Source organism: Ammospiza nelsoni, chromosome Z (assembly GCF_027579445.1).
Source record: "Ammospiza nelsoni isolate bAmmNel1 chromosome Z, bAmmNel1.pri, whole genome shotgun sequence".
NCBI lineage: Eukaryota > Metazoa > Chordata > Aves > Passeriformes > Passerellidae > Ammospiza > Ammospiza nelsoni.
Window position 1 is genome coordinate 85,149,751 of NC_080669.1, and position 22,880 is coordinate 85,172,630.

At 45.5% G+C, this 22,880-nt stretch overlaps 1 protein-coding gene across 2 annotated transcripts in view; it reads left to right on the forward strand.

Annotated features, from left to right (window-relative positions):
* SETBP1 (SET binding protein 1) overlaps nucleotides 1–22,880 on the forward strand; it is a 267,221-nt gene that overhangs the window by 15,607 nt on the left and 228,734 nt on the right. For both annotated transcript variants that reach the window (XM_059491756.1, XM_059491757.1), the window contains exon 2: nucleotides 896–1,556. In XM_059491756.1, coding sequence (XP_059347739.1) covers nucleotides 1,065–1,556 — 492 coding nt within the window. In that variant the 5' untranslated portion in view covers nucleotides 896–1,064. The remainder of the gene's footprint in view (nucleotides 1–895; nucleotides 1,557–22,880) is intronic.

Sequence of the window (22,880 nt, forward strand, 5' to 3'; positions counted from 1 at the left end):
GAGGCTTTGTAAGGTACCAAGCAGGAGTGTTTCCATCTCAAAGGATTCCATCTCTGATGTTCTAAAAATTTTCAAGGTTGAGAGCACAGTCTGTGCATCATCCAGCCCAAGACTTTTCCACAAAACAGTGGAATGAGGGCATGAAGAACTCTGGAAAACCTTGAGTTTAGCTTTTCTCCATGCACCTCAGTGCTTGGGACACTGACATGCCCTGAAAGAAGCCCAGGTGGATCCTCCTGCAATTCCAGTATCCCATAGAGCATCTTGGGCTGCAGTTGCTTCCCATAGAGCATCTTGGGCTGCAGTTGCTCTCTAATGAATCGCTCATCCAAAGCAGGATTACCCTTAGAATAGCTGGCAGCCAAGGGCATGTCTCTCTCACCTGGGAAGTGAGGAAACAGAGAGTTTGAAACTCTGCTGCTGATTCAGAGGGCAGCACCATGTTTTCTGTGCTCTGATCACTGGGTTATTGTTTAACCCAAGGCAAGTATCTGAGTTTACTTTTTTCCCCTGCTGGAAACCCTGTGACAGTGAGCATGTTGAGGTAATGAGGAGGTTCACGGGTGTGGAGAGCTGGTTGTCCTCTCATTTATTGCATAAGTCGAGTTGAAGATGTTTGCATTGAGACAACACTTTGGGTGTTTGGTTTGTTTTTTTTTTTTTTACTACATACCCATTGTCATTAATTTAACAATAGATATGGCAATTGTTCACAGATCCAGCCCTCAGAAATGCTGGTGAGCCTTGGTTCCCACTTTCTCCAACGAAAACCCTTGAGATGTTGCAAGGGAAACTTGAGCGTGCCCTGTGCCCTGTTTCAAACATCTCCACACTGATTTGATATGTGTGTGCATGTGCTAACTTCCACTTTTTTTTTTCCCCTTTCTTTTCACAGTGGCACATTTGGTCTCTTCTGAGCATCTCGCAGCCTCTGGGTGACCGGGACATTGAATTTGGTGGACAGTTGCCACTCGCTCCCTGGGATCGTATCCGCCCTTACTTCCCTCGTCCCCTTCCGTGCTCCCCTTCCCTCCAACCAAACCCCAGGGCGTTGCGATATTGCCATGGAGCCCAGAGAGACTTTGAGCAGCTCCCGGCAAAGGGGAGGCGAGGCAGACTTTCTGCCAGCTGCCGTCACCTCCACAAAGGCCTCGCCAGTCTCGGGCTGCGCAGGGGAGACGATGCTGTCTTCGTCGGGAGCGGGGAAAGGGATCCCGGTGAGCAGCGAGAGGCTGGAGCCTGAGGAAGAGGATGAGCTGGGTTCCGGGAGAGACGTGGATTCCACTTCCAATGCGGACAGTGAGAAATGGGTGGCGGGAGATGGCCTGGAGGAGCAGGAGTTTTCCATCAAGGAGGCTAACTTCACGGAGGGGAGTTTAAAACTAAAGATCCAGACCACCAAGAGAGCGAAGAAGCCCCCAAAGAACTTGGAGAACTACATTTGCCCTCCCGAGATCAAAATCACCATCAAGCAGTCTGGGGAGCAGAAACTTTCCAGAACTGGGAAAAATAGCAAAACAACTAAAGAGGAGGACAGATCACACTCCAAAAAGAAGGTAGGTCCCATTCTTTTACATAATTCCTGAAGCAGAGGGAGAGGGAAGGAATGGATCCTCTCAAACAATTTGTGTCCAAGGCATAGCCTTTGCAAGATTTGGCCTTGGAGCAGCACAGGGCAAATATCATCCTGCACTGCCACGTATGCATGGGGAATGATCTTGAACTATCCTTCAGATGAACCAATTCAGAAGAGATCAAAAGTTCAACCAGGCTTCTTCTATTTTTGTATGTAATTGAGTTTTGAGATTAATGATTACATGAGTGAGAAATGAAGGAGCCCACTTCTAAACTGCTTTATGCCTGAGCACTAATGCTCAAGCCTTTTGGCAGTTAAGGCATTCAACTGCATTTTTAAAATTGAGGTATGTGCATGGTGAACAATTGAATTCATTCCTGTATTCTGGGTGATGGGCTCCATTATTCTTGATTACAGCATTGTGTGAGTAGCACTATAGTTATGCTACAAAAAATACTTCCATTATAAGTCTAATTTTCTTCCAGATGCATATCATTTTCTTGAAATATCCTTCCAGAGAAATTTTTGGTACTTTAAGTCTGGGTAAAAATTGAACTTTTTTTTTTATTTTTTCACTTATTCAAGGATGAGAAAAGAAAGAAATTCCTTTCTTCATATGAGCTGTTTTCAGGAGCACCCTTTTGATTTGATGTTGGCTTGATTTTTCTGTAGTGTCGCCTACACTTAGAACATAGACCAAATTTAGTTTGAGTGTATTAAGCAGCACTGCTGGGGACACAGATTTTTGGATAAGTGGTATTTTCTATCCTAAGCATTTGCCAAGTATGTTTGGTCAGGTCATAGCAAAAATACTTCACCTCTGCCTCCTTAGATTTCATGATGAGTTCAGACATAACCCAGATTTGATAAAAGATGCACAAGTGTCTCCAAAACCTGGACAAATTGATCTGGGATTTAGGCACCCTCTGATTAGGGCTTGGGTACGGTTTGGTTTTCCTGCTCATCCAGCTTTGATCCTTCTCCCACACCTTACACATGTGATGGGTGCTCAAAGGGCTATGTGAAGCCTTGAGGAGACGAATTGCCTGGAGAAATTCTCCTCCACCTCTTCCTGCAGAAATCCTCTTGGCAGACGGACGTACACCAAAATTGTCATGACTCAAAATTACTTTTTTGAGCATTGATATTTCCCATTGATTCAAGGCAGAGCCCAGGGAGATTAACATCACTCACTTTTGGAGTACTTTTCTTACAAACAGAACTTGAAAACAAACTAAAAAAAAACAATTCAAGGGGATTTTTTTTCTCTTAATCTTTTAAATGATGTAGTCAATGGGCATGAAAGAGGTAGCTCTTTTTAACACAGCAGAGGTTTGGCCCTATAACACTTTGAGATTTTCCCACTTTTTGAAAAGGATGAGCTGCCTTCTTAGCACCACGCAGTGTCTAATTTCCACTTTCCTGTATTCCCTGAATGTTTGTAGAGGTCTCAGGGGAAACAGCAGTTTTATGAGACTATGCTCAGTGACAGCAAAGATGTCACAAGCAATCCTTCCTTGGCAATGCAGAGGGGAAAAAAAGAACAGCAAACCCCTACTTACCATGCATGGGGTGGAGAATATGACTGCACAGAATCAGAGCCCTCATTTTTATGTATCACCCAGCCTGATGGTCATGGAAGGTGTGTTCTTTTCTGTGTGGTCATCCAAAAGGCTGAATAAATAAAACTAAGCATAAGGAAGTTATGCACAAGAAAATCCCCAAACAAAAACCAAACAAATCCAGTGGGAACAATAGTTTAAAAAAAACACCTTGTAGCATGGTTGTGCTCAGGGTGATGACTTTATTGCAGGAGGATAAGGAGTTTGAAAGAAACAGACCACGGCTCAGACACGGCTGCATCCAGCTTGCACCTGCGCTGCGAGGTCCGAGCTGGCTGGGGCTGTGCTCACACACACCCTGTTCTCAAGCTGGGAGCGCTTTGGGTCAACACTGGTCTAATCTGGCCATTAAAACAAACAAAAAAAAACCTCAGCACCCAGCAGGTGGGTGCTGTGAGCAGATGGGGAGAAGGCTGCTGCCCCGGTGCACCATTAGCATAACACCCAACGGCTGCCGCGCGGCAGCTGCTGAGCCGCAGCTGCGCCAGAGATGTCCCCGGCAGGGGTCTGGAAGACCCCAGCGCTGTGATCTCGAGGGGTGTGCCTGATGCCTGGAGACCAGCAGCCCGCATCACCAGGATGGGGAATAACCTGAGTCCCTGCAGCCCGGGCGATTGCACACACGGCCGCCCCTCGGCTCGCGGGGTTCCAGGATCAGGCTGTGAACCCCTCGCATCAAGGGGGGATCAAAGGCACTGCAGAAAAGGGAGGCTGGGAGAGAGGGGGACAAAAGTTCTGGTGCTGGCAAAGTGATTTCTTCTATGGCCAATATCTATCTTGTGGTGGGTACAGAAATTTTAGGAGGAAAGATAATTAGGCGGAAACAGCAAGCTGAAATTTGCATGGATATGTAGCTCTCTGGTCTATCTGGGTGTTTCCCTGGAAGAGCAGAGCATGCAGGAACCCTCTGCTTTAACTTGCAGAACCATTGCGAGCTGCAGTAATGGTTTTGGGGGAAAAAAAAAAAGTGATTTGTCACATTTAAATGGTTTTGGCGGTTTTGAAATTTCAGCGTTAGGCTGTTTTGATTGCCTGTTGCTTTAATCAGCACAAGCTCCAGAAAAGCAGCTCCTGGCAGCAGAAGGAGGGAACAACACATTTAAAGAGCGGGACAGACCTTCAGCTGGCATCAATCCACTGTCCTTTATGGATTTTTGCCAGGAGAGTTTGGCCCAATGTACACATTTCCTTTGCACATAGGAGCATTATTTGGGTTTACCACCTTGCTTGTGGATGCAGAGAATATACACAGACTGAGCTGCAAGTGCCATTCTTGTGCCTCTGGTGGATGGGAGTGGTTGTCCTGCACATCATGGAGTAGCACCCAAATTTATTTTTCCCCTGAGGAAGTGCAAACTCTATCAGGACTTGAAAAATCCCGTTAGCTTGTTGCATAATATTTCCAGCTACATCTCCAGCAATCCCCAGTGCTTTGAAATACCACTTCAGCATTCTTGCAGGAGTTTCAATACACACAGCACAGAGAGCAAGTAATGAAAACATGGAAGCAATTTAAGTAACAGCATGTGGGTACACAAAGGACTGGTAATGCCAGCAATGTAAAAAGGGACTGTGAACTGGGGATATAGCATTTATTCAGTGGCCACTTAGGGAGGAAGAAGATATGCCTGTTTCTAAGCTTTACACTGCTCTGCTAATTAGGCAATAGGGGTTAGTGCTTGATTTCTAAAGCTGTGGTCCAGAGAGCAGCAGTGATTAGAAGGGGACTCTGTGGAGAGCCACGATGCTCATGTGCTGAGGCCCTGGGTTTTTGCCTTTGATTCCAGCTGCTACACTATATTAAAAGACATAAACATGCATTAAATACTTTCCTCATGTTGCTTTTCCGTGTGAGCAATCGCCCCAGGGATGTTATTCGATCCTGAATGGGAGGGGAGGGAATTCAGGGGAGGATCTTGCTGGGTGCAGTTGCTGATGCCCCAGAGTGGGGAGGGAGGCAGGGGATGAGAGAATACCAGCGTTGGGAACCTCTGCTCTGCTGGCTTGAATGCCTGACTGCAACGGAACAACTTTTGGGGTTTCTTTTAAGTCCAGACCATGCCAAGTTTCACATCGGCTTCCCTTACTTAAAAAAAAAAAAAAAAAAAGAGTAAGGGTAGTTTCCTAACTCTTTTCCTGGGGCTGCTCAGAAGTTGAATCATAGCTTGAGCTGTTTCTTTGGCTGCTTGTGTGGCAGTTGGAAAGTGCACAAATGTTCTGTAAGAGTTTTCTCTTGTTTCAACCCTTTGGCACCTGGGGATGGAGTGGGCTGAACTGTTGCCACTTCTAAACCCACAAATAGCTCAATTTCATTTAGTCTGATTGGAGAAGGAGGGAGGGAGGGAGGGAGGGAAGAAAAAAGCCAGGAGTCCAGAGGATGTCCTGCTGGCAGGCTGGCAAGACCAGCAGCTGCTGCTCTCTCACCTGCACTAGGGTTGTTCGAGTCAACCACCTCAGCAACATTAAAAGTGCTTTTACCTTCAGATAAGGAAACATGTTATCAGTCAGGAATATTGAACAGTGCGGCACCAAATGCAATGAAGCAACCTATCAGCATTCCCTGCCTGCCATGTAGCATTTAACAAGTCCCAGATGAACAGTTATTTCTCTGGTTTTGTTTTGCTTCCTTTTTTTGTCCCTTCCTGTATTTGTTTTTTGGGTTTTTTTTCCTATTCCCTTGTATCTGTAAGCACTTCATTTCCCATCCCTTCTTTCTTTAGGCACAGCCTGACAAAGGTTCCTTGCAGCTTTCATCATACACATAATGTCCTTCAGAGGATGTAAGCTTGTGGTTTTGTAATTATTACTGCACTAGGGTTTTTTGAGAGCTTGGGATGGGTGAATGCATTTTACTGCTGAGAGATAAGCACAGCAGCAAGTCAGTTGGAAGTAAAGCTTCCTTGTGTGTAGTCAGAGGAACCTCTATCTCTGGATTTTCTAGCAATGTTGTTTTTTTTGTCTTTGAGTTTTTGTAGGTGTTTGCCATTTCTCTGCAGGAAGCAGTTCTAACACTTTCCCCCTTGAAATTCAATTCACAGTCTTCCTTTTCACTGCCCCACATATGTAACTTTTTCTGGTGATTCACCTTTCATTGAAGACTCTCTCATTCACGAGCTCTCACCATTGCTGATGCCAAATTGATTTTTGCCTTTTTTTTATATTCCTTTATTATATTTCTATATTCTTTACACATATATTTGTAACCTATCGAAGTATTTATAGCTAGCATTTTACCTACCCTATTAGAATGATAAACCGAATTCCCTATCAGCTCCAAGCTGGGGGTCCAAGGTTACATTCTTGGGGAAGCCAAGGTTGAAACTAGTTGTTCGAGCCACATTTTCATAAACTTAAGTTCCTATCTAAAAGAGAGGGACTTGAAAGAAGGTTGAACTGGGAAGGAATTACCTCCCCACCAACTGAGGTGATTCCCACCTCTCACTAAGTGGGGATTTCTGTCAGATTGCCAATTTGCTAAACATACAAAACTTATGTATGTGTTATGCTACGGGTCCATCTTTGGCATTTTCCACCTGTCAAACTGTGCACCTAAGGATCCTGGTAAAGGTAACCCCTTTTTATCACCTCACTGTGTTTGGCTCGTGATTTTAGCACCAGCAAAAAGGCATCATTGCCCGCCTTCTTTTTCCACGGAGGATCATAAGCGCTCCCCCTCCTCTCCTTCCTCCTTCTTTTTATTGATGACTGCACATTGCACTTTCCCTCCAGGTTCTCGTGTGCATCCGCAGCTCTTGCTGCATTACCCCTGTGCCGGACTCATCTCCCCGGTGATTTGTGTGCATGATCATCCAATTGCTCACCGTGCATGCTTATCCCTCTTTGCTAGGGGCATCCCTGTGCAAGATGTCATCTGAGTCAGCTCTTCCTGTTGCGATCCCAAACGTGGCCCAGGGGGTTGATGTAAGTGCTTGGCCTAGTGAGGAAAAGAAGGCACTTGCCTAACAAAAAGCTGTAAAACAAACCCCACTTGAAGCGGTGGGGTTTGTTTTACAGCTTATTTTTCTTTCCCTCCCTCTCCCCCCCCCCCCCGCCCAAAGGATGGAACATCCACAGTCCCTTCAGCTTGGACTTGTTTCTTGCTGGTTTAGTCCTTGTAATTTCTTTGTAAAGCCTTTAAGCAGCTCTGCGTGATGCTTGTGGTGGCTACCTGGAGCTCACACCAGCAGAGCAGAGCTCAGCCTCTTCCCAGGCTATGGCACAATCATAGAGCCCCAGAAGTGCCAGCACAGTGGAGCAGTGTTCTCCCAGCTGCCTCCAAGGTGAAGCTGGCTCTTGAGCAGCTGAGAGATCAATGCAGAGCTGCTCTAACAGGCACAAGGCTCCTGCCATTTTTAGTCTTTCTACACAAGTGCATGGGTGCAAAGATACACAAACTCAGCTCTTTGATAGTCATCCCAGGTGCCCTTCAGGCTAGCTTTTCTTTCTACCACATTGTTGAAGGCACAAATGAAACAGCTGCAGTTTGGTGGTCTCCCACGTCAGGTATCTTGGGCTCACCGCAAAAAAAGAGCAAGAATGAATGGTGGGGGCTTTTTTGGTTTGTGTTTTTGAAAAAAACTTATTTTTTCACTTAAGAAACCAGTTTTTCCAGGAGGTGAGGACAACTTAGGTTCATCCTGGTACATGAAGGCACCTGAGGTGCTGACACTGGGAGCTGAGTCATCTTGATCCCCCACATAGCCATCTGGAGGAGGCTGGTCCCACCTGAAGGTGGTTCAAAGCCTCTCCATGAAGAGGTGGAGGGCTGATCCCAGATTTAACCCTTCCTTCTCCTCCACAGCTTGCTGGAGAAGTGTCTGTCTTGCATCATGTCCTGGATATCTGGATATCTTGTCACAGGAATAATGCAGAGAGTCTTTTCCAGCTCAGTGCTCTGCCTGAGCCAGCTGATGCCCATCCCTTAGTTCTGTCTGCTCCCAAAGAATTGTGCTTTTTTTTTTTTTTTCAACTAGTCAAGTGGGTGCTAAAGAAGCAAACATCTGTCAGTAAAGGGATAGGCTGAGGAAATGTAAGCAGGCTTTTTCTGCTGAACACAGAGTGCCAAACAAGGAAGACTTGGTGTACTTGATTAGCTGTCATATGACCAGGGCTTGGGGAGGCTGTCTGTGTTGAGGAAAGGTTTTGTTTTGCAGCAGTCTCTCCCTCCCACAGCTGAGTTTCGATGGCCTTCTGTGACATTTCCTTGTTTACTTGTGCTGTGTCTTTCTCTTCCAACCATGACAAAATATCCACAGACCAGGTGTTGGGATTGAGGAGATGCTGCAACGAAGCAAGTGGGACAAGTGCAGGAAGCTGGGGGTCCAGGTGGAGATCCTTAGCCCCATTCACCAAACTACAGGTGTCATACAGGAGAACAGAGTGCAAAGCCTTGGCCAAATTGGTGTTGTTTCAAAAGCACTGTGGCCTCCGGGCTAACAGATATGGAGATGTGATGTGCTGGCATGTACACCCAGGGCTGCAAACTGGGTGTGTTTTCATTCACAGAGATTTTGGGGTCTCAGTCCTTCACATACATCATTGTGTTTTTGCAGCACCAGCTTTTGCCTGCAGTGCTTCGTCTCCTCCCCTGCCAGGCATACCTGACCACAGATACCTTCTGATTTACTTACAGACTTTTCATCTTGACTTCCTTTTTCACACAAACACACACACACACAACACAGACACAGCTAGCCCCTCAGGTCAGGTCTGATTCTTCCCATGCTTCATTCCCAGATGGGTTCCTTGCTGACCCCATTCTCTGCCCAGACAGTGGGACTGAGAGATGGACCCATCTTAACTCATTTGAAGGAAAGTTTGTCTTTACCTGGTGCCCTCAGCTTGTCTTTTCTTTTGCTTTTTTTAAGATAACAGAGACTTTCTGGCCACTTTCCTTCTATGTGACTTCTCTGGTGTCTGGTGATGAATGAACTTTTCAGCTAAGCCCTTTTTGGGAGCCTCTCAGAGTTCCCTTTCTTCTGGCCAGAGAACAATTTGAACAAAATACGTTAGTATGTTTTATCCTGACGATTGTGATTTTGCATCACATTTGATCAACACTGGACAAAATATTAAAAAAAAAATTAAGGAGAGAGGATTGTGCAGTCAGGCGAGGACTTTGTTTGTGCATTCACATATACAAAAACACCGTGTGACCATGTTAGCCTTGTTTCCTTAGGAAACTGGTCTAAAAATATCCAGAATAAACAAGAATTGTTTTGCTTTTTTAATGCTGAGACTTTTCTTGGACCTTAAAATGATTCAATTTCAGATGTGACCTTCGAGGACAAGTCCAGTTAGCTGTGTTTTCGTAAGAGCTTTATTTTCCACTTCTTGCCATGACCTCTAACACAAGTTAGACTCGTGGCTGTTGGCTTCTTCATTTCAGGACATAAGGCGCTATTTCTACACTGTGGTTATATTTGGACTCTGAGTTGCAGGTGGTTGCTGTGAGGAACGGGATTCTCAAGCCATGGTGTGTGTACCAGTAGCATGACACTGCTTTTCACATGGACTGCAAACTCTACTTCTCCAGACTGGGCAGAGTAGTATCAGTCCAAATATCTTCTTATTATTTTTCTTTTCTTCTTGGAGCTGTGGGCTAGCAGTGAAAAGAACAGCATGATGGCTAAGGTGTCTTACTACAGGTTGCAAATGGGATTGTGTACCTGAGATCTGGCTTGGACTGTGGCCAAGACAGGTTAGCTGCAGATGAGGACATGGTCATTCAAGATAGACAGTCAACCACAGCTGAACAAAATGGGGTTTTAAGGTGCTGGTGTCCCACGCTGCTGCTGTGCATCCATGTCTGCTGTAGGCAGGTCCTGTACAAAGGAAGGCACCAGGAGAGCCTGTCTCCCCACAAGAATTTCACAAATTCTGTAGTGAGGAGGATAAATGGAACCATCTTGTCTCTTAGTACAGAATGTGAAATAGAGCAATGAGATTAAGTGACTCACTCAAGGAACCTGTCACAGGCCGGGTTAATGCTCAAACCTTTTTTCACTGAGCTGTGGTTACTTAACCACGACACAGTTGAGTCTCCCAGGGGTGGCCTGATCTCCAAGCATGGAATGCAGAGCCCTTCTAGAACACCAGTCCTCTTCTAGCTGTCATTTAAACAGATAATTTTTTTTCAAAATAGTTAACTGTCTGTATCTTCACTGCTCACTTAAAAATAAAACTTATCTCAGGGAAGAGCTGGGGCTGGATGCAGAAATCAGGGGGTGGAGTTTTGGGGCCAGCATGCAATCAGTTGACCTAGATGCCCTTAATAATCCCTTCTGGTCTGTAAACTCTAAAATGTGGTAAGAGTTGAATGAGGAATATCTGCTGGAGGACTCATTATCTTCTCATCAGTTTCTCATGGCTGTCTCTCACTTGGGTGGCAAGGTTTACAGAGAGACGGTATCTTTTTATCGACATTGGGTGTTACAAAAACTCTACCACTATAAACCTGGGTGGTTCATTGAGGAATTCCAGCACTTTGCAGCATCCTAACTTCATGGAGCTGCTCTCCCTCCACATGGCTGAAAGATGAGAATCAGCCTGGAGGGGATTGGTGGGTAATTCTGACTTGCCCAATGCTCTCGGTTTCCAAAGGAATGTGGTGGCACAAACAAATGAGCCAGAGGACACAGCTCCCCTCTCTCTCCATGCTGGTGACAAGGAGAGGGCCGAGCAGGGGACTCCAGTGAGTCACCAGGATCACACCCTCGCCTCACTGCAGGGCGAGTCAATGCTTCCCCAGCTGGTGCTTCTGTGAGAAGGCACTTCTGTAACCAACGGTGGTTGGCAAACATTTCCCAGGAGGATGTGTAGGAAACAGCTTCCTCATACCTCCGAGGTAGAGCTTACACTGAGATTACTAAATAATCAGTAGTGTCCCCTGTTCCTCAGTAGAACATTGTGCCAGCCTGGGTGGCTTCACCAAAACTTTACCTGCTGTACTCCCAGGTGGGTAATTTGATGAAAGGTCACCCTTAAGACTAAGAAAAGTATACCTGAGGCAGACATACTGGGGAGCAGCAGCACTAATAGGGTCTAGATCAGCCCTCATTTCTGCCTCCCACCAAAGTCCATTCAGCTGCAGGGACAGTCCCTACATTAGTCACCTATCTAATCTGCATTAACAGGGAGCTTGAAGGCACTTCTTTATTGCATCTTCCACTGGGAACTGGCGCTGTTGGATTTACAAGGTATTCTGGTTCTTATATCCTGTGCTGTGTGCACGTTGGATGGTGATAATTAATTTGTCCTGTCCATTTTCTGACATTGTGTCCACCAGCACACAGCTGGTAAAGTTCTCTTCTCAAAGACAGCTTCTTGCTTTCCATGGGATATTTTTCTTCAATAATTTATGTAATCAGCAGGACAAATACCCTCCAGTCTTTTCTCTCTTTGGTCTTAATTCCATTGCATCACTTGTAATTATATTTCTGATTTGAAATTGGAGGGGGGGTAGCATGGGAAAGCCTATTTGTTTCTGTGACTACAGCACAGACATCACAGGAAAAAATGAGGAGAGGGTGATGGGGAGGGACCGATCTGTCCTTAGGCCATCAGCTCTGGGCGTGGGCAGGAGCTGCACTTAGTCACTGGGGGCCAGCGACTGTCAGTATGCTCCTTGGGAATCTGTGACAGAACAGGGTGGCTCTGAGGGAGGGCAGCACGTCCTTTCTGCTCCCTGTGCTGTGGCTGGCAGCTGTGGTGCATTACCAAGCCATGCTTCAACCTTGGATCTGGCCTGGGTCCTTGGGATGTGGAGCTCTGGGCTGCAGTTTGGCTGTTCGTGTTATCTAGAGGATGTTCTAAAGAAAAAGGAGGGCAGCTTGTGATACACAGCTCAACCTGAGGCATTTGAGTGTGATAGAAGGGCTGGCAGTGATTTATTGCTGGCTTTCTGCATTTGTTGGAGTTGATATCACTGATATATATGCAAGACTTTGGTAAAGTAGGACTGCTGCAAATTACTCTCTAAATAAGTCTTTTACAATCTATACATTACTTTGGCCACTGAATTTTGCTTTGACCTGCTTAGGTGTTGAGGATTGTCCTTAGGTAGTGAAAAGGTGGGAGATGGAAACCCTGTCTCTTTTTAGTCGATCTGACCTCACTTAATCTAATATACTCAGCACGAGCCCATGGGGTACAGCAGCTGTGTGCTGGAGATAGAAGTCGACTCAGTCCATCTTGGCCACATGGCTTAATAGGCCTATGAAATCTCTGGGTCAAAGGCCAGCCACCATGCCCATCTTTGTCACATCTCAGTGATGTGTATCCTGGCAGGTTTTTCTTTTTGTTCCTCCCCGGCATGGAAAGAACCATCTGCCGGGTTGGCTTTCATAAGAATTTTGAAAAATACCAATTTCCCTTTGTTGAGTGGGGTGCGTGTGAGGGGGTGGGGGCACACAGGACAGAAGGAGGAAGGAGAGCCTGACCTAAAACCAAGCCAGTATTTTCAGGGATTTTAGAATAGCTTGTATTGTGTTTCCTGCTCCCCAAGGAAGGGTTGTCCTCTTTCTTCTTTTCTCTTTGATTCGATTCCCTGCCACTCTGTGAGCAAGTCAGAAGCTGCAGCTGCTGCTGTCAGCTGGGAAGGGAGTCCCCTTGTTTAAAAACCATGTGTTAATCCCTGGTTAGAAAAAGTAGCAATGCTTTATGCTCCCCTTATAGCCCGCTTTTCTCTCTACATCTTGACTGCCTGCCCGCAGACTTGCCACTTGTGTGAAAAGAGATGCAGGTTGACACCAAAGAGACTCAACAAGGACCACAGGTAGCACGAAGGTCTGTCAATAAATAAGCCCAAAGTCTGGACAAAGTGACCAAATATAGTTTTGAGAGCAGGGTGGGAGTCAGAAAGGACAAGTGTGTTATGAGGTTTGGGGGAAAACTGTGGAGAGCTTCAGGAGTAAGGGGAGCTGTTTTTGTCATAGCTGTTGGACACAGATGGGGAGAAGTGTTTGCTCAAGGGGTCTGTGCTTTGTTCCCAAGGAAAAGCCAGCAGCCCAGTGGGAGAGGAATTTAAACAGTGAGGTAAGGAGAAAGGAGGATTTGGGCTCTGCCAGATGGAGACAGCCATGCAGGCAGTGCTGGAGAGGGTCTGATGGGTAAATAAGAGGCCCAAGGGGCTCAGTGCATTTACCATCAGGTGTGAGACCACAGCATTGATGGGTGAATGCAAAAGGTGCCCTGGGGCTGAAGCGGGAGAGAAAGAAAGGGTTTAGATTTTGACCATCAAAAAACACCTTCCTATCTTTTCTAGTAGAACATGAAAATGAATCACCACAAAGACAGGGAAAAGGGACTTATATGATGGATGGTACTTACAGAAAAATCAAGGCAGTGCCCTGTAACTGTTATAGATCACAGAATGATTTGGGCTGGAAACCCTTGCCACGGGCAGAGGCAACTTTAGACCATGTCACCTCTGTTGGTAGAAAAGAGAAAAGGTTTCCAGCTTTTTCCTAAGGTTTTGAAGCAGAAAATTGAGGCAGACAGAGGTGTATCACCCGGGGCCACTGGAGAAGGCATCACACCACTGCAGCCAGGACCCTGCTCCTGGCTAGGTCAGTGATTCCCCCACCATGCCCCAGGTCTCCTTGTCCACAAGCTGCAAAAAACAACAGGGCTCCCCTGTTGTTTCTTGCCTCGAAGGGCTGGTGAAGGGCTTTTCCTGCCACCCTTTCCCAGATGTGCCGCTGCGGGCAGGGACAGCCATGCCCACCCACCGTGGGCGGCAGGTGGGCCCAAACTCCGCCGCTCCCCAGCAGATTATCGTGACCTCTGCTCCGGGGTTTGGGGGACAGGAAGGAGCCGGCAGCCACGGCCTGCACCCCACGCCGCTGCCCTGCCTTCCCCGCCGCGGCCCCTCGTTAATAAAGAGGTGTAATTGGGAGCCCTCCCTCCATTCCGTCTGGTGTGAGGCCATTTGTGTGCCGGGGGAGGAGGGGCAGGCCCGGCTCTGAGGGGGGAGGCGGCCGCGGGGGAGAGAGGGAGGGAAATCGCCTTTGTTTGTTCAAGTAATTTAGGCCTCAGATTTTTTTTTTTTTTTTTTTTTTTTTTTTTTTTTTTTTTTTTTTGAGAAAGAGAAAAGCAAAAAGAAAGGTTGATCGGCGCTGGCGAAGGTGTGCTCGTGGTGCATAAAAATATCCCGAGAGCAGGGAGGACAAAGTGCACGGAAGAAGTGTGGATTTAAGCGTTTTGCGTTTGCTTCTCAAGTTTGTCAGGCGAGATGAGAATCTTGGAGGAAGCCCAACCAATAACAAAAAACAAACAAACAAAAAACTTACCAACTGAGCAAAAAAAAAAAAAACAAGAAAAAAAAGCAACGGAAAAGAAGTTAAAGAAGTTTGATTTGCTTAGCTGGCTGAAGGGAAAATAGGAGAGTGGCTGGGTTTTGCCGCCAATGAATTTTGTTTCTGTTTTATATGTGCTAGCACATTGCTTTTGGAGTCAAGATTTTCTACTTCATGTGCACTAACACAGTGCCTTTGGTGTTAAGAGTGCAGCTCTCCTGTGCCTCCCTGTTTCCCATCAACCCCATTAGACATCTCTTTTTTTAAATGAGAATAGAAAATCAAACAAAACAAGTGACAGATGCTCCTCTGTTCATTTTAGGCTGAAGTAAAACTCACATTTAAGCCTCGTTGAAAGACCTAAACTAAGTTGAAAATGTCTGCACTGTGAAGGGTGGGCTTTGCCATTGAAACCCTTGTGTTTCAACTGTGTGAAAGTTGCAGAAAAATGCACATGGGATATGCAGAATATAATTTATTTTTTTTTTTTAAGTTAGAGAATAGGGTAGTGGTGTGAAAGAAAGAATTAGTTATGGCAAATCTTATTAGTGTCCATTGTAAGCAGAGAAGCAGAGACATATGGGACCACTTGCAAAATTATTTCTTGTTAATTCAGCTTCATAACCGAAGCAAATTTTTTTGCATAGTGTCATTTATTTAGCAGCTGGAGGGGTGTGGAAGGTGTGCATCTATGAAGCAAAAAGGGGGGAAGAGAGAGCACAGTATTGGTATTCCTTTAAAAGTGATGCTCACTGCTTTGTTTGTCAGGTTTTGGCAAGGCTTTTTGCTTTGAAAGCCATTCAGAGAGGATCGAAGCAGATGGCAGGGAGATCCTGTTTGTGTTATTTTTGGACATTCCCATTGAAAGTCTCAGATTGTTGTCCTTTTTCCCCCTTCCCCCACTCATGCATGTTTTTCTTTCTTCCTTCCTTTCCCCTTTTCTTCTTGAGAACATTTTTATTTTTTTTTAAAGCATATATTAATAATCATACAACATCACCTAAAAGCTGGGTGTGTTCCTGATGAACCACGCTGTGGCTAGTTTATATTTTTGTCTGCCTAAAATGAGACAAAGCGGTGGGAGGACTGTGTCCTGAAGCAGTACAAGCAGGGTTAGGAGAGCGAGCTGGGAAGCCAGACTGCCATTTTGTGGGGTTCAGCTCAACAGCAGCACATCTCCCTGGCAGACCAGCAGCTGTGATAAGCCCAGGCAGCAAGTTTAGATTGAAGGTCTCTGATAAAACAACTTTAGTGACCCCATCCTTTCTAAACCCCTGTGGAGGAGAGGACCAGCTGTAGATAAACTGAACCAGCCCCTGGCTCTTTGTGGTGGTCTTCCCATGTCACTGGTCAGATTCCTTGGTCTCAGGCAGCCTGGAAAGCTTTTGTTCTGCCATCAGTGCCCAGATTGTGGTAGCAAGAGAGAACTTCATTGCCTCTCGCATTGCTGGTATAAACAGTTTCCCTTAGCAGTAATTTAGTTTTGAATAACGGCGCTGGAAATGTCTGCAGCGCTTTTCATGTGGAAGTCTTCACAGAAGCCCTTCACAACCTTTGTGCAGGCAATCCAGCAAAGCTGAGCCTGGTCCAATCAGTTAAAGCACTTGGCTAGCCCAGGTCTATCAGCGGGGATGTGCACACACAAGGAGGATGGGAGGTCTTGGCTGCAGTTGGTATCCAAAAGTTCAGGTGATTCACCCGAAGCTCCTCCAGATGATTAAATCTCTTAAGCTAAGCTGGAAATCTCGAGGAAACAAGCATTATCATGCTCGTTCTGTCAGTGGTTATTCCCAGATAGAAGGAGATATTTAAATCCTCAAGTCTTTGCATAAGGTGATATTAGCAGTACTTTGGCACAGGAAAATGGTTTACAAGGACATAAAGCTTTGGCCCAGAAAAATAAGCAAATGAACTTTACAGGTTTCACTTTTACTGCTGTAACACTAAAACACAGTTAGTGCAGGTTGTGTTTGATTTCAAGGTGATGATTCATCTTGGTTTTTAGATTGATTGAACCTGTATACCCACATCCTCAATCTTTTTTATTTTTTTTTATTTTTTTTTTTTGTAACTGATGCACTGAGGGAATCCACTTCATAAGCTTTCATTTTGTTCTTAATTGAATGAACACTCAGAAGTCTTTCATGTGCGTTGCAGCACTTGAGTTTCAGTGCTGTAGTTGCAAGGTGGTAGTGGGTGACCCATTATGTGTGATGTCCCTTGAGCTGCATTTTGTTGGCTGCAATAAGCTCTGGAGGGGAAAAAATAAAATAAAAAAAGCAAACCATCTTCACCTTCCTCTCACTCATTATCTCTTGCTGGATGATGAACATCCCCTTGGCAGGATTTTTGTTCTGCAGTGCTGACTTTTGTGCCTGCCTTATTAAAGTTTGGCAATGCCTTTTTGTTACCTACTGGACGAGCCTTCTGCTCAGAGGACCTTCCCCTGCTCCTGGGGTGGCATGGCTGCTCTGCCCAGTGAGGATTTCCCTTCCAGAGCTTCCAGGGATAAGGGCTTTCCTGGTCTGGCGCTTTGAGAAGGGAGCCAAGCAACAGCCTCAGCCTAGACAAAAGGCAAACTCGACCTACTATTTATGTAGTTACTTAAACATGATTTAACCTAAATAATGCACACTGTGACTTGGCCGGGGGAGAGGGGGAAGGGGAGGAGAGGAGCTTGTTTCTAATGAGCCAGGAGACAGGACAATTAATTACATATGAAGGACAGATAACTGACAGCAAACTGTCTACAGTAGAGAGAAACAAAATACCGATGTGAACAATTAAAGCGTCCATGTGATGGAAGGGTCAGCGATTTCTCATCGAGCAGGCGGCTGGGCACGGCCCCTGGAGAGCCACAGGGGATGCTCGGCTGAGCGGGAGGCCAGGTGGGCAGAGATTTTGGGGTCCTGCACCATCAAGGCTGAGCAGACATTTTTGAGGCTGACAGGCAGCGCTCTGGGCATTATTTTCATCACACGCGCTTTTGACAGCGGAACTGTTAGCTACTAATCTCAGCAACACGTGTGGCGGGGAGGAGAGCGGGTGAGGCAGCAGAGCAAAGGCTCCACGGGCAATTAGGTACCTGCCTCAGGATGCTGCCAGCCACGTGAAGAAGAGCTGAGATGATGGAGGTTTTCCTTCCCCTTTTTTTTTCCCCCCCTTAAAAATTTTTCATTTTCCTCACCATCCCCTGGATGTGGAAGCACAAATCTCAACTGCTGGCAGTTGAATTCTTTGAAGACCGTGGTCAGAAATTTCCATCCTCTCTGCTCACCCTCCCTAAACTGCAATGGAATCTGGCATGACTTATCACTCACAACACCCCTTTCATCCTCCCCTCTCTGCCAGCCCATCCTGCAGTCAGCCCCTGGCTGTAAAGGTTTGAAGGTAAAGGCCGATGGATTAGCCTAGGGAAGGGCCAAAGGTTAAATGAGCAGGGCTAGCAGCATGCAAAGGGCTACGATTGAAATATTTGCTGAATGCTGACAGGCAGCAGAATAGAGGCAGACAAGTGGCAAATTCCTGTTTTCTCCTCTAATTGAGAAAATATTTTGGGTGGTATTCAGGCAGGCTGCAGATCAAGACAGGGAAAGTCAGCCAGCCAGGGAGGGAAGGATGGGAGAACTTTAATAAAAACACTATTCCCACTAAAGGTTTCCAAAAGCTTTGTGTTTACTCTTGCAGAAATTCCTGGAGTCTGAGGCTTACCTTTTGCTTGGTCATTTTTGCCATGCAACTGCTGCCCCTCTGAACCTGACGTGTCTCACAAGCAAAATTTGACTAATTCTTGATGTTTTTGTAGCTACAGAAGTCTTTATTTCATTGAATTGTAGAAAGGTTTGAGTTGGAACAAACCTTCAAGATCATCTTGTTCTGAGCCCCTGCCATGGTCAGGGACATTTTCCATCTGACCAGGTTGGCCCAAGCCCCATCAAACCTTTCTTTGGAAGTCTAGCTTATAGCATGGAGGTGCTACCGTGAAAAATCCAGATGTTGTGAGGATCCATCTCTCATCTGCCGGATAGGAGATTAAGGAGATTTGATGATATATTGATAAAACATGACAACTACTCAACCCTTGATTTTGTTTGCTTGTAATGCGGATAGTACTCAGCTGTGTTTCAAGCCTGTGTAATGTGTGGTGGCCTTGTGCCTGGACAGGACTGTTACAGTCATCGTGGAAGTGAAGAGAGAGAAATTCTGTTTTGCTGGTGCATTGCAGGTTGACTGCACTGATTTCTGCCTTGGGCCACCCCTCTGGCATTCCTTGCTTGCTCTTGGATGTGAGTGGGAAGCTCTGGTGGCACTTGTGAGGAGGAAATTCCAGATTGATGTCACCAAATGCAGTTCACTGGCCTTTCACACCCTGACATCTTCCTTCAAGGGGTCATTTAATCCTGCAAATGCCCTCTGCCTTAAGCCCTCTGCTTTTCCCTTCCCCAAATGCTCATTCGAAAGCTGATAATGTACTGAGAAGGTTTCAATTAATGCAATTTCCTTCTTTCTTAGAAATATGGTCTTAGTTAAGGAGTTTGGGAGTAGGGGAAGAAAGATGTAAAAAGAAACAGTTCCTCAAGCCAAAAAGCAGCATGAGGGTCAGAAAAGTTTACGTTCCCTTCTAAATGCTCTTGTCATAAAGCTGGGAGGCTGACTTATAAAATGTTTTCTGAAGCATGCCATAACTGCAGCAGAGGAAAGTTTTGGCAGGAGTGTACCCAGTTTGTGGCCAGCAAGTTGTGTTGCATTTGGTCTCTTGGAATCTCATGTGCTCCTTAAAGATGCCCAAGAGGCAGTCAGGAGATTCCTAATAGTCAATATGAACTTGGTTAAGGCTTCAGCATTTATCAACAGCTCCAGAATTGTTGAGCAAAAGGAAGGAAAGCTTGCCTGGTTTTGTGGATCAGCTTCCAGTGAGACATGCTGAGGGCTGCCAGGGTTCCATTCTGCTGGCCTCGCACCACAGTTGCTCCTGGAAAGCAGTTCACAGGGTTGGGGCAATATTCCTGATGCTGGAGCAAGGCAAGGGATTATTCTTTTCCTAGCTGTGGCTATGAAGCAGCTGATGTGCTGGTTGCTCAGCACTGCAGATCTTTGCCTTTATTCAGGAGGCCTGTGATGGGAATCAAGCAGCACAGTCAACACCTTACTGTGGGGAAACTGAGGCACTAACAGAGAGTGTGTCCAGGGCAGGGAACGGAGCTGGGAAGGGGCTGGAGCCCCAGGAGAGGCTGAGGGAGCTGGGAAGGGGCTGAGCCTGGAGCAAAGGAGGCTCAGGGGGGCCCTTGTGGCTCTGCACAGCTCCTGACAGGAGGGGACAGCCGGGGGGTCGGGCTGTGCTCCAGGGAACAGGAACAGGAGGAGAAACAGCTTTCCACTGTGGCAGGGGATGTTTAGATTGAATATTAAACATTTTTCTTCACCAAAAGGCTGTATCATCACCCCATGAGGGATTTAAAAGCCACATTGATGTGGCATTTGGGGACATGGGTCACTGGTGCCCTTGGCAGTGCTGGCGGAATGGTTGGACTCCATGATCTTGGAGTATTCTCCTGCCTAAAAGATTCCATGCTTCTGTGCCTCTCTCTCTGCATAATGCCCTGTGTCAGCATGAGCTGAAAGTGAAGCCCCTGACTCATTCAGTCATCAAACCATCCTCCTGCCTTTAAATCCCGGGTCTGTCTTGACCTTCCCTTACCCCCCTCAGTCTGCGCCTGGGTTGCACAAGGGAGAACAAAGTGACACTTGTTTGCCTCGTCCAAAGAGCTCACTCAAGCAGGTGATTGTCTTGCCTCCTTTTGCAGTCCCAAAACAAAGTGTTGAAGTGTTGTTCTGGGATGTAAAACATCCCATATATTCCCCTGGGACTGGATTTCTGCTTTCTAACTGCGAGTGGCACTGAAAGGAAAAGAGGTCAAAATTGCAGGATAAGGGAAATAATTCCCAGGTGCTGAAATTAGGAGAAAGATGTGAGCACTCATCCTCTGCACTCCTCACAGCGCAGGGAGCGAGGGAGATTTAACAGCTTTAGCTGCAGTCTCTAAAGAGCTGATCCTTCATTTGTAACCCTGCCAGGAAAAAAAAAAACAAACCAAAAAAAAAACCCAAGGAAGAGGATGAGAAGTCAATCAAATTCAGTTAAAAACTTGTCATTGTTTGTTTGTTTTGGGGATGTTAAGAGGCCAGCACATCTGTGACCAACACAAAACTATGTCTTCAAAAAAAAAAAGTGTCTTGCCGCAAGGACCATGGTTCTCAGCCACGAGCCCCTGTTCACCTCCAAAAGGGAAATTTATCCCTTCTGTTTTGAGGAAGGGAGGTTTGGTTTTATTTAATCATTAATATTTTCAGCACATGTGCCACTTCATTTTCGCATGAAGGTTTGGGGTTCTTATTCCAAAGAGTTTTGGACCTCAAAACCCAGGTGTATCCAGCATGAAAGTCAAGGAATTGGAAACATGGGTTTTGTGCTTTAAATGAAAGTTAAACTTCCTCTGTTTTGATCTCCTTCCCTTCAAGTAAAGGATATGACAGCACACGCCATCCTCTGTGAGAAAAGAGTTAAATCTACAAAGCACTTTGAACCCCAGAGTGATATCATTCATTTTATTTGGTCTGTTCTGGTTTCTAGTCAAAATGAGAGAAACACAAAAAGATTTTGAGTCACTGCTGCTTTTGTTTTTTTGTTTAAATCTGAAACCCTGAAAATGAAAGGGCAGCAAGACAGGAAATATAAACTGAAACTAAAAAGGAGCCTTGAAGAAACCCAAGAGAAATGGAAAATCTAAACTTTGTCGGGGTGTCTTCAGCTGTAACGACCTGAAGGTTAAGATCACCCCAGAGTGGGAAATTGTACTTTTTCATGCAACAAAAAGAGAAGAGTTTCTCTCAGGGGACTGATGATTCTGGTCACTTCAAAAATTCTGATTCCTAAAATAATTCCCATAATACCTCTTACTACAGAGGGGTGTTTTGTTGTTGTTGTTGTTGTTTTGGTGGGGCTTTTTTGTTGTTTTGTTTGGTTTGGCTTGGTTTGGATTGGTTTGGTTTGGTTTTTTCTTTTTTTCATTTTTTTGGGTTTTTTCTTTTTTTTCCATTTTTTGTGTTTTGGTTTTTTTTTTTTTTTTTTTTGTTTTTTTTTTTTTTTTTTGTAGGGAGAACCAGACCACTTTGGTTATCAGTTTTCAGGGAAAACTGAGGCTCACAGCTGTAACCCAAGATGTCACAGGTTATTCATACATGGCAATGCTTTTCCAAAAAGCTTACATTTCACAATTTTCAGGCTAGTGCTTTACTTTCAGGCTGTTATATTTCTACAGAGCTGTCTACTCAGTTGCTCAGGATCTTATATCAAGGAGAACCAGCTTCTGACCAGAAGTTTAGAAATTTGCCTTCACAAAATAAACATATTTCTTGATTTTTTTTTCCTCACTGTGTGTGGCTTCTAGTTCTCAGCAACTCATTTCTCTGAAAGAAATTAAAGGAGCCTCCTACAAGCCCCATGACACAGAGTTTCAGTGGAGCAGGGACCAAAAACAACTGTGTCTGAGTAAATGTCTTATTTGGGTGTTTGTAATCTGACTCAGCAGCCCAGACCTTGATTTTTATCTTCTCAGAGGATTGGGTGGGAGGAATGGGTAACAACGGTTCAAAGCAGTGCAGCTCCTAACATCTGGGGCTAAAGGGAGGGATGGGATTTTGCAGTAAGGGCTATCAATATCTTGATGTCATTGTTCAGTTGTTTGCCCTGTTGTTATAACATTTTACAACCAGAAAAGAGGCTCAGATCATCCATGCTTCCTAAAAGACACTTTGCTTGTTTGGAATATTTTAGGAACTACAAATGTACTTCGTCCTTCCCCCACTGATTTTGCGTGTGACACCTCAAGGAAATACAACAACCAAGCTTGGGTGAAAGTGAACATCAAATGTTGGAAAGATGGTGAAGTAACATGGGTGGAAGCTGATAATTTTGATAAGTTTGGTTGGAAAGATCCCTCTCAGACTTTGAATGAAAGCAAAGCAGACCTTGCCCTCCCTAAAAATGTAGGTTTTTTGTCAAAGAACAAAAATGCACAGAAATTTGAGTGTTTTTTTGGACTTCAGGCATTCTCAGAAAACCCTACATTGCCTTTAGGGAATTTGAATGAAAACAAACATGCTTTTTTTGGCCACATTTGGCTAGATAAGAGAGGTCATTTGGGTACTTATTTATTTATTTATTTATTCACTGACACCGTTGTTAAAACAAGTCCAAACTGAAGATTTCCAAGCATTCGAGTTCCTCCTGCTGCTTTGATTTAGGCCTTTGAAGCTGCAGGCAGGCCAGGGAGGAGGCTGGAGCCGTGTCTGCCAGCACTCTGCTTTCTCTGCCTGATCTGTCCC